This window comes from Anolis sagrei, chromosome 4 (assembly GCF_037176765.1).
Source record: "Anolis sagrei isolate rAnoSag1 chromosome 4, rAnoSag1.mat, whole genome shotgun sequence".
Lineage (NCBI taxonomy): Eukaryota > Metazoa > Chordata > Lepidosauria > Squamata > Dactyloidae > Anolis > Anolis sagrei.
Genome location: NC_090024.1, coordinates 195452863 through 195466982, shown reverse-complemented (window position 1 = coordinate 195466982; position 14120 = coordinate 195452863). Strand labels below are relative to the sequence as shown.

The window sequence follows — 14120 nt, the reverse complement described above, 5'->3', positions numbered from 1 at the left end:
TCGTAGGGAGCAAAGGGAAAACGGATTTGCAAGATATGGATAGGAAGAAAATGGAAAAGGGGGTTTAGAGATACAGACACATTTTGGCTCAGCGCTAAGATTGCATGGTAGGGAGGAAGAGACCCATTTGTAACTAGTAGTTGTTCATAAGTTGGATGTTCTTAATTCCGGGACTGCCTGTATTTTCATGCCCATTACTTGTCCTTCTATTGCCCCCAAATTTTCGAGGGATGTTGCTGGAGGTAGGGAGATATCTAGAGAACTTTTCCTGAGGACCCCTCACACCTGGAACTGCTCATTAAGCTTTCAACTTCTTTCTCACAAATTTCTCGGTATTTCAGAGCACATTACTGATTTCATAACTGCAGACCATTGTTTTTTTCCATATGGATAGGGGGAAATCTGACAAATGCCATTTGTAAGAAGGTTTGGACTACATTCTATTTGAATTACTATTAGTAACTTGAAAAGAGTTCTCTACAAAGGCAGTCATCCCTTAATGTTATTATCTGACAAAGGTCATTAAATACCAAAGTGCCTTGATATCTTAGATTACTGATACTCTGCACATTCATTCCCTACTTAATCTTAGGGTGAAATACTTTAGATTTCACTGTGCCAATTAATTACAGCATTACAGATTATGATGTTATGTAGTTAAAATAAGCAGTGTTAAATGAACCACTTTAAAGGCCAAACTGTCAAAAATCAAAGCAATGAAGGGGAAAAGGAAGAAAAGGAAACATTATCATAAAATATTACTAATGAGGACTTTAAAAAACAACAACAACCTTTACCATAAGTTCTCACAAAGCCTCAAAATTAACCACACTGCTTAGTGCAAAATTACTCCTACTGCCAAGAAACGTAGGATTTAAATAAGAATTCAAAGCAACCCACACTATCCTGAGACATGCAGGAAACACAATGCCAAAGAGCAGTGATTAGAGAAACCTTTCATCACAGCCATGTTCACAGTTCAATGGCTTACTCCCTGCTGTCAGTCAAGGCCCCATTAAAACAAATAACCACCTGATAATAAGACATGACAGATCGCCTGCCTACAGCCAATTTAAATCTCAAGGTAAGATTCTGAACTTATTAGGTAGCTATGAGAATACACACAGAGAGAACCACACAATGTGGTCTAGATATTCGAACAAAAGGTTCCATCTTATAACAGATGACTTTGATGGTATTTGTGGGCAAATTGTGGTTTGAAAAAAATTGTAGTTTGACACTGGGAAATGTGGTAAACAAAAGTTTCCTTTGAGACAATTATCTCATTTTTGTTTTTCTGATTTTCTTGATAAAATAAATTGGTCAACACTCCTCCAGGTCATGTTTCTACTTTTGAACACATATAAATAAAACTAGATGGTTGATGGCACCAACTTTTTATTGACGAGAGTATGAAATAATGGCTATACTGGGGTCATAGCACTTAAAACAATATTGCTGGTAAGTCTATTGCTTAATCTTGAGTATCACTGCATCAGTCCAAGATTGGGTTAGAAGTCATTTGTTTTAAGTATGGCATGTTTCAGATTAATTACATTTGCCTGACAGTATCTTCTCGACATTGACAGGCATTCTCATTTACCATATATACTTAAGTATAAACCAACCCGAATATAAGCCAAGGCACCTAATTTTACTACAAAAAAACTGGGAAAACTTATTGACTTGAGTATAAACCTAGGGTGGGAAATGCAGCAGCTATTGGTAAATTTCAAAATAAAAACCAATACCAATAAAATTACATTAATTGAGGCATGCAGCTTCTCCTGTCCTTTCGGTTGCTATACCGAAAGGACAGCAGAAGCTGTGTGCCTTCCTCTCCTCCTTTCTTGGCACAGAGACCCAGCTGGGTTGCTGTGCTGAGAGGGAAGAAGAGGAAGGCATGCAGCTTCTCCTCTCTTCTCAGTGGAGAGGCCAGACCAGGCCCAGTGGGAAAGCACGAGCCATGCACCTTCCTCTCCTCCCGTCTTGGCACAGCGACACAGCTGGGTGGCTATGTCAAAAAGGGGGGGGGGGAGGTGTGCAGCTGGTAGAAGCTCTGCAAAGGGCTTCTCTCAGCCCCATGCCTTCCCGCCAGGTCCATCACTCAAGTATAAGCTGAGGGGGCATTTTTCAGTATAAAAATGTGCTGAAAAATTAGGCTTATACTCGAGTATATAAGGTAATATGTTTTTGCCTTTATGCACCTAAATAAGCAATTTAACCTTTCAGAGAATACAAAAATTATCATATTTCTTTAATTGTGAGACAACATAGATTGTGAGACGCACACTAATTTCAGTATCACTACCACCAACAAAAATACATAAGATACACTTGCGATGCTGAGACACACCCCATTTTTTGAGATGTTTATATAGGAAAAAATGTGTCTTAGATGGCAAGAAATATAGCATATCCCTAGTCTGGCTGTAATTCACTCAAAGTCAAATCCAACTAGGCAAAGGCAGCCTGAAATCATACATTTCTTTGCTATCAAATTCTCTGATGGAAGAATGTGTTATCCTATACCAGAGGAATCTTACCATCAGTCCTTTCTACAGCCAAACAGATACAAATACTATCCTCCACTTTGGTATTTGCCAGTAGGAAGCAGCTGCAAGAGGGAAAAAAATGATTTGTAACCCAATGTGAATTTTCCCACTTCACTGGCAAGGCATAGTGTTATGCTTTCAAAGCTGTATGGAAATACCTTCTGTCATATGACCAGATATTTAATTCTTCCTTTTTAGAATGTAGATAGATCAGCTCCTTTTAAAAAACAAACAAACAAAGCAACCACAAAGCTGAGACAGACACTGAGTTTGAGCAGAAATATTCCCAGAATGCCCGAGGGAGAACAGAGCAATGCAATGCTCCACTGTCAATTACTAGAGAGAGAAAGAACAGTAAATTGATTTTTTTAAAACCATCCTTACACTGAATACAGGCAAGGCTGTGAATAATATTTCCAGAAACCTTGTGGATTTTTTGAAATCTTGTAGATTAAAAAAGAATTTTGCAAAGTATTTTGAAAGATGAAGAGCTCGACAGGGTCTTTGTATTATTAACATTTAACTATCATTATTCACTCTTTTTTAAAATGTCTGTCTTTGCTATTCTATGCTACATCTTAGCATAATATTTCCTACACTTATTCTGAAAATGCAGTTGTGAGGCATGAAATTTCTCTTACTGATAATATATGGGGAGTACAGGATAGAAACAATAGTTCTGAAGCTAGAAATAGAGTCAGAACAAATGAAAAAGCAGAACTGAGATTCTGAATCCCAAGAATTTTTACTAACTACCACCACCGTCCCACATTTGTGGGTTGCTCTTGTGTAGATTTGATTTGCTACTTTGTAGCTATTGCTTAACTCAACCTCCACGCCCCATTCCTTCTGCTGCCTCTCCATGTCCTGCCAAAATCACCACCCCCTCACTCCATTTACCACCTTCCCACCATCAAGACTGTCTCCTTCTGCTGCCAGATTTTAAACCGCTTTCTCAACAATCCATCTTCTTAGCCCTGTTCTCCTGCTGCCAGATTATACACCCCTTTACTACTGAAAATGGGTTTTAAATTTGGCAGCAGAAGTGTCGGCAAGTGGGTGGATCATTGGGAGAGTGGTTTAACATCTGGCTCTGTCTTCATGGTGGAAGAGGAGTGTGGAGCAATGCCTGTCTGGGTTCAAATTTGAAAATCTATATCATTCTGGGAGAAAGACAGAGTATTAATCCAATAAACAAATATATAAATCTGTGTTGCTGTGAATTTTATGGGCTATATGGCCATGTTCCAGAAGAATTCTTTGCTGACATTTCACTTGCATCTATGGCAGGCATCCTCAGATGTTTGTGAGGTCCTATACCAAAGGAATCATACCATCAGTCCCCCTCTACAGCTGAACAGATGCAAACGTCATTATCCACTTTGGACCTCACATTCTCTGAGGATGCCTGCCATAGATCCAGGCAAAACATCAGGACAGAATGCTTCTGGAAACATGGCCATAAAGCCCGGAAAACTCATAGCAGCTCAGTGATTCTGGCTATGAAAGACTTTGATGTTAGCATGCTGACATTGGCCAATATTTCTATCAGAATACTGGCTTGGACTAATAAAGTTGAGCATCTCTGTAACCCTCATTCAGTTTAGTTTATTGGTCTTTCTCCATACAGTACTTTAATTTAGGATTTAGCTTCCTACATGAGTTTGCCCAATTCAAAGATCTTCGGGGAAGCAGCCTCTCTCAATCCCAACCTCTTCATAGGATAATTTGGTGGGAAAATGGCAGAAGTCATTTCCAAGGCTGCTCTTACACTCCTCCCTTCTACAGAGACTAGGCTGGTTCCTTACTTGTTATCTTTCTGAGATCAAATCTTTTCTATTATAGCAGACATTTGAAAATCAACTGTTTACTTAATGGGTTTTCTGCTTTAGTGCTGTATTATCTTTAATCTATGCTTTTAATTCAATGCTGTATATGACTGTAATTCTACAGAACATTTAATATTATTTTACTCTTAACTTTTTGTATGTTTTAACTATAAGCGATTTCTATTTGAACCTCTTTTTATTCTGTAAAATGTTTGAGTGCCACTTTTGGGACTCATTAAAGTGGAATACAAATAACACGATTAATGGATCAAACAAAACTTTGTCTTAGATGGCTGAAATTTGGGACCATTGTTTACACTCTTCAAGTGATAATGTTAGAAAGTTCCTACATTGTAGACCTGATTTGATATGAATTCAAAAACAAAATGTGATGGGAGTGTGTGTGTGTCATAAATTGTCCAATTTGCCTGGGTGAGAGTTAAAATGTGACCAATCCACTCCCAAATCAGAACTGCAAAATAAGTATTAGAGCTGCGATTCCGACTGATAGGTCACACATGCAGATGCAACTGTACATTGACCCCAACCTCATATACCTGGAAGCAAATATCACTGACTTCTGAATAGTTTGAGTCTCAAGAATGTCTGTTGAGGACTGCATTCTACAGTTGGACTCTACAATACTAACTCAGGCCAAAAAAGAAGAAGATAATCAAATCAAATTAAAAACCACCAGGCTGCAACCATACTGTGTTAGATTTAACCAATCATAATGAAGTCTAAAGGTACTTTTAGTTGTCTTCTGGAAATGAACTCAATTATCTCATTGCAGCAAACTGACATTTCAGTGCAACACTGAATAAAGCTCCCACTATGCATTAATGCGACTGGAAGAAAAAGGTGTCAAAGGACATGAAGCCTTTACAATGTCAAATTTCTAAGGTCTAATTTAGACCCATCCTGGAGTGCTATAAATATGTTCAAAGCAGCCCATCTCTCACTTTCTTTCCAACGTATGTCAAATTAAAATGCACAGTTCTTTTTCTTTGTTCTTTGCATCTCCCCCCTACCGTTAATGCTCATTCACTACCTATTTTTACATTGAACAAGTTATCTTACAATTTTAAGTTAAAGCCAGAAAGTCTTCTTAGCGATATTTATAAACCTAAACATGGAAGGCTATATGGAGTGGATTAATCAAGGGGGCTAATTCATATATCAGGTTCTTCCCATCACAATTTGTTTATCCTGCATAGAGATGTATGACTTAACAAATGGCGCTTTCTTTCTTGAAGGTAGATATTTAACGTTATTGATATTCACTGTGTGCAAGCATGGTACTTAAACCTTTTGAAGGAAAGTACCCCATATAACTAAAATTAGTACCTGCACATTTTGAAATAGAGAGTGTTCCCTTCCCTACTTCAAAAAGAATACTTGGGGGCGGGGGGTCAAATTAAATAAGCATTTTGCTCAGGAAATCAATTGCCTCTGAATTGGAACACTTCCCCCACCTACATTTTCTTGATAAATTCATCTTTGAAGCAGGCCTTTTAATTTAATGTGGCTTTTGAAGTATCTGAGTGCTTGTCTAAGAGAATAATGCAAAACAAAATTTCTACGGCACATCCAACATAAATGATCCTATTTCCCAAAGTAATTGACACAATATGGAGTACATTTTTAAATTATCATGCTCCTTTAAGAGGTATACAAATTATAAATATTGCGACATCGATTTCTAGAATGTCCAGTCACAGAGTAGTTGGGGTGGAGAAACTTCTATACACATGCTCTTATCTGATCAAATTCTCCTTCATTTTATTTATTTATTTGTTTACAGTATATTCCGCCCTTCTCATCCCACAGGGGACTCAGGGCGGATTACAATGCACATATACATGGCAAACTTTCAATACCATTACACATACAACATATATAGACAGACACAGAGACAATTTAACATTCCAGCTTTTTCAATAGGGCATGCTCAATTCCAGCCACAGGGAGAGCTGCTGCTTCACCGTCCACTTGTGACACCGAGACCCTGATGGAGGACTTTCTCATTCTTACGCACACTGCTGGGAGGTTTTTATTTATGGTGTTGTAAATTAGTTAAATTAGCCTCCCTGTATAAAGCAGTACTTAAATTTCCTACTTGACAGATGCAACTGTCTTTAGGGCAGCAAAGGTCAACAGCAAGCTAGACTATTAATGGTCACGAGCTCACTCCAACCCGGGTTGGCTTTGAATTCATGACCTCTCGGTCAGTAGTGATTTAATGCAGCTGGCTACTAACTAGCTATGCCACAGCCCAGGCCCTTCATATCATTATTTACTCATCCCCCTGATCAAATTTTCTTTCATATCATTATTTACTAATTAATTACATTTAACTAAATCAAAGCAGTGTGCATGGCTTGTGCCCTCCCCAACTTATTCTCATAGCAACACTGCGATGTGGGTTAAGCTAAGTCAGACTGAGGGCCCTTCCAGGAAATGATCCCAGGTTTTCTGTTTATCCCAGATTATCTGGCAGTGCGGACCCATATGATCCAGTTTAAAGCAGAAAACCTGGGATTCAATCCTTAAATCAGATCCTGTGAGATAGGGCCTGTCTGGAAGGGCCCTGAGCCAAATGAGTTTAATGGGACAGTGGGGAGGAAAACCCGGATACTTCATTTCTCAGTCCAGCACTATTGAATAGGACACTGCAAGGACAAATAGAAGCACGCTGCATGACATTTATACCACAGTGTCTGAATTTTAAAATCTGAACTTCTACCCATCAGACATCTGGGAAGAGAGAAAAGAACTGTATGTATGTTTGTGCTTGTGGGCTTAAGGACACTAAAGCTACGCATATATAATTTTTGAAGAGTCAACAAGATTCCAACTATGTACAAAAATTAAAAAAAGAGAAGTGTGCATTCAAAGCTGCACACAAGGTTCATTCATCTAGTAATGTTGCAGGCTATTTTCATGCAACTTGTGCTCCTAATTGCCGTAGGATAACAGGTTATTATCCATTTTATAGGATAGCATTAAGAAGATCTATATGGAAAAATGCACAGCAGCCCTTTTACCAAAAATATTCTTTAAACTATTCTTTAAACTATTTTGTGTTTTTTCCTCCCAGCTAAATCTGCTAACCTGAAAACATTTCAGTTTATGAAGTGATAAAAAGCAATATTCCCAGGTTGAGTGTGTGGGCGAGAAGTGATGCCATTTTTATTTACATACTAGTTCTAAATAAGATACAATTAATCTAAGTTTTGGAGCAGAAGAGAAAGATCAAACAAAATCAGATAGTCATTGATCTGGTAGGTGGACCATTCTCATTATTCACTACAAGTACAACTCTAATAGCTTGTTAGCCTAAAGTGTATGTGACACATACAATTTTCAAGCTCCAGCGTGTGTCTGTTTTGTTGGAAGTGCATTAAACATTAACTCTCTTACTGTGAAATAGAACTGTTCTGTCTCCTGCTGATTGGCCCGTCTCTTGGCGATGCTTGGCTTGCTCATGAAAGTTTCAGAGACCGTTGATTTTACAGACTCCATGGAATTGCTATATTGGAAGCAGTCAGAAACATCAAAATCCTCAATCGTAACAATATCCTGAATAGTTTGCAGAGTGGCTTCCATCGTCTTCTTCACCTTGGAGAGAAAAAAACAAAAACAAAGGAGAAGTAAAAAATGTAGGAAAAATACACTGAACCGTGTGAAGTGCCAATTTATGTTTTGCCTGCTGGGCTAGCAGCGTTCAAACATAATATCAAGACAACTAATTGCCTTGAAATTTTAAGAAGAAGGAGGCTGAGATTTCAGTCTTACGGAGTACCCTAACTGGAGAGTAAATCTCACTATCTGAGGGCCAAGTGACATCTTACACTGCAGCTTCTCATAATGAAATTTTGATGCCATTGGCTGATACACTGCTGCCTTGGGACTGAATGTGTACTGAATTTGTACTGAATTTGCAGAGGTTGATGCTTTTAGGGGTGAACTTTCTGTTGAACCCCTCTCCACGTTTTAGTTCCCTCACTATTGTGAACCTGTGTTTATCTCACAGACATGAAACACCGCAATCTCCTTTTATTGAATCCACCCAGCTCAGTATTGTCAATTCTAACCAACATTGTCTCTCCAAGGTTTCAGGAATTATTATTTTCCAGTCTTCACTCAATTTGAACAATGTATTATGAAATGGGGAGGTGTGATAAATGATGTTATATGCAAATAAAAAACATAGCGTTATGCTTTTAAAAGACTTACAAAATACTTACAATAGCTAGTTTTATATATTAGCATTATATTTGCTTGTCTTTATACTTAAAAAATCCTGTCATGCATGTCTTTACCTATTCAAAGATGATCTTCATGTAGGAAAATGTAGTATGTGCAGTGCTTGTGTGCCACAGTTCAGTATGTGCAATATTGATAGGAGCATAACACAGCCACTCAGTGTTATCGCAACAAACATGGGAAATGACTGACATATTCCAGTGCACTCCCTCTCTTGGAACTCACTCCCCAACAAAATTAGATCAGTTCCCTCCCTCCTGGTCTTATTTATTTATTTACTTTGCTTTTATACCTCAATTTCTCAGCCTTGTAGGCGACTCAACACAGTTTACAACAAGAGCAAAAGTCAATCCAACAGCATACAAAATTTAAAAACCATTAACAGCATAATATACAAAATGACACATCAATAACAACACATTAACGTCTCGTAACTAGAATCGTGATCCAATTCGTCTTCCATAATTCCGTTTCCTATATTCATCGTGTACATTGCATTGTTTAACCGAACGCCTGTTCGAACAGCCAGGTTTTTAGTTTTTTTCGAAACACCATTAACGAAGGGGCTGATCTAATGTCCATGGGAAGGGCGTTCCACAGCCGAGGGGACACCACAGAAAAGGCCCTGTCCCTCGTCCCCGCCAGTCTTCAGAAAAAAAGTAAAAACTTGGCTATGGGACCACGCCTTTGGGCAGCAAGCAATGCAAAGAATGATGAGGGATTATGTGCAACTGATTGGAATGCCTTGAACTACGATTTTTGGATTATGTGATTTTAATGTTTATATTAATATGTTTTAACTCCATGTTTTAATGTCCAAACGTTGTTACATTTTAATGATCTAATTGATAGTTATATGTTGTTGTTGTATTATGTTAGGTTTCATATGTATGTAAGGCATTTAATTTTGCCATAAATATGTTGGAAACTGCTTTGAGTCCGCCCCCCCCATAAGAAAAGTGGTATACAAGTGAAGTAAATCAAATATATAAATAAATAAATATGTGTCCACAATGTGATAGTTTGCACAAAAATATTGTTGTCTCAAAATGAGGGACATGTATAATATGACAGCATTCCGTTTGCCTTAGAAATTCTGTCTGAAACAAATGGATTCCAGCTCTCATGCTTTCAGTTAACTTTCTTCTCAATTTGCTGTCCAGACAAACAAACAAGATTACGGATTTTTTTTTAAAAAAAAACCAATTATATACTATCACGGAAATTGCTGAAAGGTGTTTACTTTGTGTTTGCTTACCTCTTCGTTTTCAATCTTCAGAGTTGATAGCCTAGACTGCAGCTGCTGACATCTCTGAACCAATTCACTTTGCACAGGTTGCTGGGCACATATTTGGGAGACCTGGCGGGGAAGAGGTACCTTTGAAACAATCTGGACACTTGCCTTCTCTAGTTTTGATCTGGTTTGGGCCACAGAATAGTGGCCTGGCCATCTAGGTGGGATATGCAGGTAGGATAGTCTTTGTGGGCAGACTACAAATTCTGTAACCACATACCGCTATGAAATCTATAGCCTCAGTAATTTAAAAACTCTGAGTAAATCTCCAAGGGTTTTTTTTTGGAGGGGGGGGGGAGAGAGATGTGCACCATTAGAACCTCAGCTTCTTTGTTTTGATAGAAGAGGGAACTATGGCTATTTAGAAATTTCCTGTTATAAAGTGGTTAGAGCATTGAAGACAAAAGTTCAAATCCCTGCTCGGCTATGGAAATTCTCAATAATATTAAGAGGAGCATACAAATATTTAAAGAAACACCCTTTGATGATATACCAAGCATCAGACCTTTATGTAACTAACCAGAGTTCTGACTATTATTAAAACGCATTCTTTAATGTGCATTTTGGGTAAAGTTCAAAGCAACAATGTGAAGCTATGAAAATAACTAGAATGTGTGTTAGCTTTTTCTTTTGACTCTCAAATAGATGCACACACATATAGAAGTACCTGGATGCAATGAAAACACAAGCACTTTCAATGAACCTAGTTTAGATTGGTCTATACTGGTGAGTTTGATATACAAAACAATAGGCATTCATAGATCAGGTATGATGACGTATCGTTTCCAGCATATCAAAACCAATTCACACAAAGGTACAGTATGGTAAATTATGTGGTTGTGCAGATCAACCAAGCATATAAGATACTTAAGATTTCACCATTATTCTACTTGTCTCACTATCAGTAATAAACTAGATTATACCATCAAATCTACAAACATGAACTCAAAATGAATGAAATATGCATAAACTTTTTAAGACAACCAGTCCAAAATGCTGACATTCCATCACATATGTGGCAAACATACAGACTGAATGTGACAACTGCCTGATGGTTTGTGTCAGACTTCATTAATTCAAAGTTAAATGATTTTGGACATTTCTCATATATGTTTCAGATTGTAACATATCCTTGAGTCCAGATTTACTAAGCAGGTGGATTTCATGGTGTGAGCCCAAATCTCTTTAATGAGCCTGCATCGCTGAAATATTCCTGCTTCCCAATGAATACCCACTGATTGCTAACTATAGCAATTTAACATTTAGATAGCATGAAAAGTGAACAGACAAAAGGAAGCCTGGGAAGTGAATTAAGTAATAAAATCTTTAAATACTTCAGCTCTGAGAATAATTACTTTTTACAGTCACGTGGATGAAAAGAGAGAATGGGTCTCTTTAAAGAGAATAATACCATTCTACATGGCAACCAATGGCACTTGCTTCATTAACAACATATACTTTAATATTTTACAGCTGTGTGCACAAGCAGAGAGAAATTCCGTAAGCACACTGCAAACAGAGCTAATGTAAAGCATCTGTGATGCCACCTCTTGGGACTAAGTACACTCAATGAAGGAAATGTGCAATAAATACCAGAGAATATGCAATAAAATGCCAAGTTTCGGTTTTATGGCTGGCTATCCAGCAACCACAATTTTTAGCTTTTGTAAAATATTTTGTTATTGTTATATTATATATACTCATTCATAGTGAGGAAAACAACAAAAATATGATGAATTTACCATTGTAAGCTGGCCTCCTAATAATCAGTAACAGTCAGTAACACATGATACTACTGTTTGGACAACTGTTGTACACTCATTTATTAGGCTTTCCCACAATTAGTTTACTCTTCTTTCCCCTAAAGAAGAAACAAGCATACCACTTTTTCCTAGGAAGTATCAAAACCTATCCCTTAGCCAGTGGGGTATAAAGATTTGAGATTTGGGCTTTGAAATCCTTCCTTGGGCACGGTTCGACTTGAACAAGTCAAATTCTCCAACTTTTCTGAACAAATCCTGTCAAGAAAACCTCATGACAGGTTGACCTTAGGGTTGCCATAAGTCAGAAATAACTCGAAGGCACAAAACAACAAACCAAACACACATGATTAAGGTATTATCAACATGTACTAAGATTTCTAAATGCTGTTTTTTATCCAAACTAATGCATGAGAAGTGGGGTCTTGACTGGAAATGGGTTTTCCTTACAAAAAGCAATATCTGCATGTTTCTTGGGAAAGATGGCCACAACACATAATGATGGATGCAGCTAGCTCCCATGAACCCTCTCCATCTGTTTATTTAATACACAAATGGTCATGTGCAAATATCTATAGTGGCTGTGCAATCAAGACAGAAATGTGTTTTATTTCCTATGTAGTAAAATCAAACTCATTTGAAATATTCTGCAGATAGCAAGGACTGCCAAAAAGACAAATAAATGTGTCCTAAATTAAGCCTGAACTTTCCCCTAGAAGACAAGATGACCAAACAGAGACTTATCATGAGAAAACATGACTCATTAGAAAAGATAATAATCTTTGGTAAGATAGAAGACAGTAGGAAACAAGGAAGACAGTATTACAGTTAGATAGACTCAATGAAAGAAGCCACAGCCTTGAGTTTGCAAGGCCTGGTAACAGGGTGTCTTGGAGGTCTCTCGTACATGGGTTGTCATCAATCAAAATGGACTTGATGGCAATACTAACAAATAGCTTTTGTGGTTATGGACTAGAATTAAAATTATTATATAACCATATGCACAGAGAAGAAGAAAAAACTAACCATGTCACCCATGTGAGGCTGAAACTCAAACTTCATGGGTGGGCAGAAGACATTGTTGCACATCTCCATGAGGCGTTGCTTGTCACTGTTGGCATCCAAGTTCTCCACAGCATTCTCTATCGCGTCAAGGCCCTCGTGTTTTGACTGCTCTAAGTTCAGCTCTGCTGACAGGAATGTCCTAAGAGCTCTACCAAGACTGGCATGATATCCTAAGTCACAGCACTGCTGGAAAAACAAAGAAACAAGAAAATACTACCTGAAAATGCTGGGACAGAAATCACAAAAGAAACAATATGCCATTATTTTTACAATAATTATTTTAAATACACATGGATCTTGGCCTCAAAAGACCCAATAACCTGTTATGACAAGACAAATGATCTCCAGGGTTCAACTGTATTTACAATACAAACTTAACATAATTTAATATTATTTGTTTTAAATGCATCACACAGTCAATATAGCAATATGTTAAACTGATCATATTACAGACTAAGTTTTGAAGTAGTAACATGGATTACACCATCCCTTGTTGTCTGAAGGAGCCAATGACACACATTTTGGGGAGGAGGAATTGTATGCCTTGTGTAATACAGACATACCTCAGTTAATGAGGAAAGGGTGTTCCTTCTTTAAAAGAAAAATGTGGACCAGAAGTGGAAATGGTATGAAAAGAATTGCCACAGAGTCATATACTATAAAAAGATGGGAAGTTCAACATGTTTCACCAAACTTTTAATTCAAAACTAACAATATGCACATATGAGATGGAACATACAAGTCAGGTTAATCAAATGGTAAAACCTTGCATAAGTAAACCAAAGGAATCCTTTTGAAATGCATCCAGGGATTATTTTCTTCCTTCATCAGCCCCACTATTTTTATGATTTCAGTACTGGTGACCAAACATATACCTTAAATCTATTCTTTTTAACATGCTAGTTAGTAAGGCAGGCTTATTTGCTATCCTTTTTCTGTTTTGCTGTTTCTGTTTTCAAATCACAGTTCTGCTTTTGACATTTACATCTCTAAATGGATTAGCAAGACTGTATTCTCTACAGGATTCTTTTCTTCCACAGTAGGCTTCCAGCTAATTAATATTATCTTCAAAGATTTTTTTCCTAGTGCCCTTGACATCTTGGCAAAAATAATTAAATAAAGGAACCTCTTTAGTTGTGTCACCTAAACTTTGCAGCGTCCTTCCCAAGCATGCTTACTTGGTACTGTTTTCATCAGTTTTTATATTATAACTGACAAGAGTCCCTTCCAGTGAAACTTGAAACACACTCTTTTTAAAATATAGGCTTAACTGCAGCTTTTAAGAGACTGATCTAAATGTTTAGCAGCTATTTTGCCTGTTCATTTCACTTTATTCAAAAAATGCCTT

At 37.5% G+C, this 14120-nt stretch overlaps 1 protein-coding gene across 6 annotated transcripts in view; it reads right to left on the bottom strand.

Annotated features, from left to right (window-relative positions):
* The window catches only part of SRGAP2 (SLIT-ROBO Rho GTPase activating protein 2), a 236183-nt gene that overhangs the window by 56038 nt on the left and 166025 nt on the right, over positions 1-14120 (bottom strand). For 5 of the 6 annotated variants that reach the window (XM_067468057.1, XM_067468059.1, XM_067468062.1 and 2 more), the window contains 3 exons: positions 12734-12958; positions 9912-10013; positions 7808-8005 (listed from right to left, as the gene is read on the bottom strand). In XM_067468057.1, the coding sequence (XP_067324158.1) occupies positions 7808-8005; positions 9912-10013; positions 12734-12958 (525 nt within the window). The remainder of the gene's footprint in view (positions 1-7807; positions 8006-9911; positions 10014-12733; positions 12959-14120) is intronic. The other variant, XM_067468060.1, reaches the window with a different exon arrangement.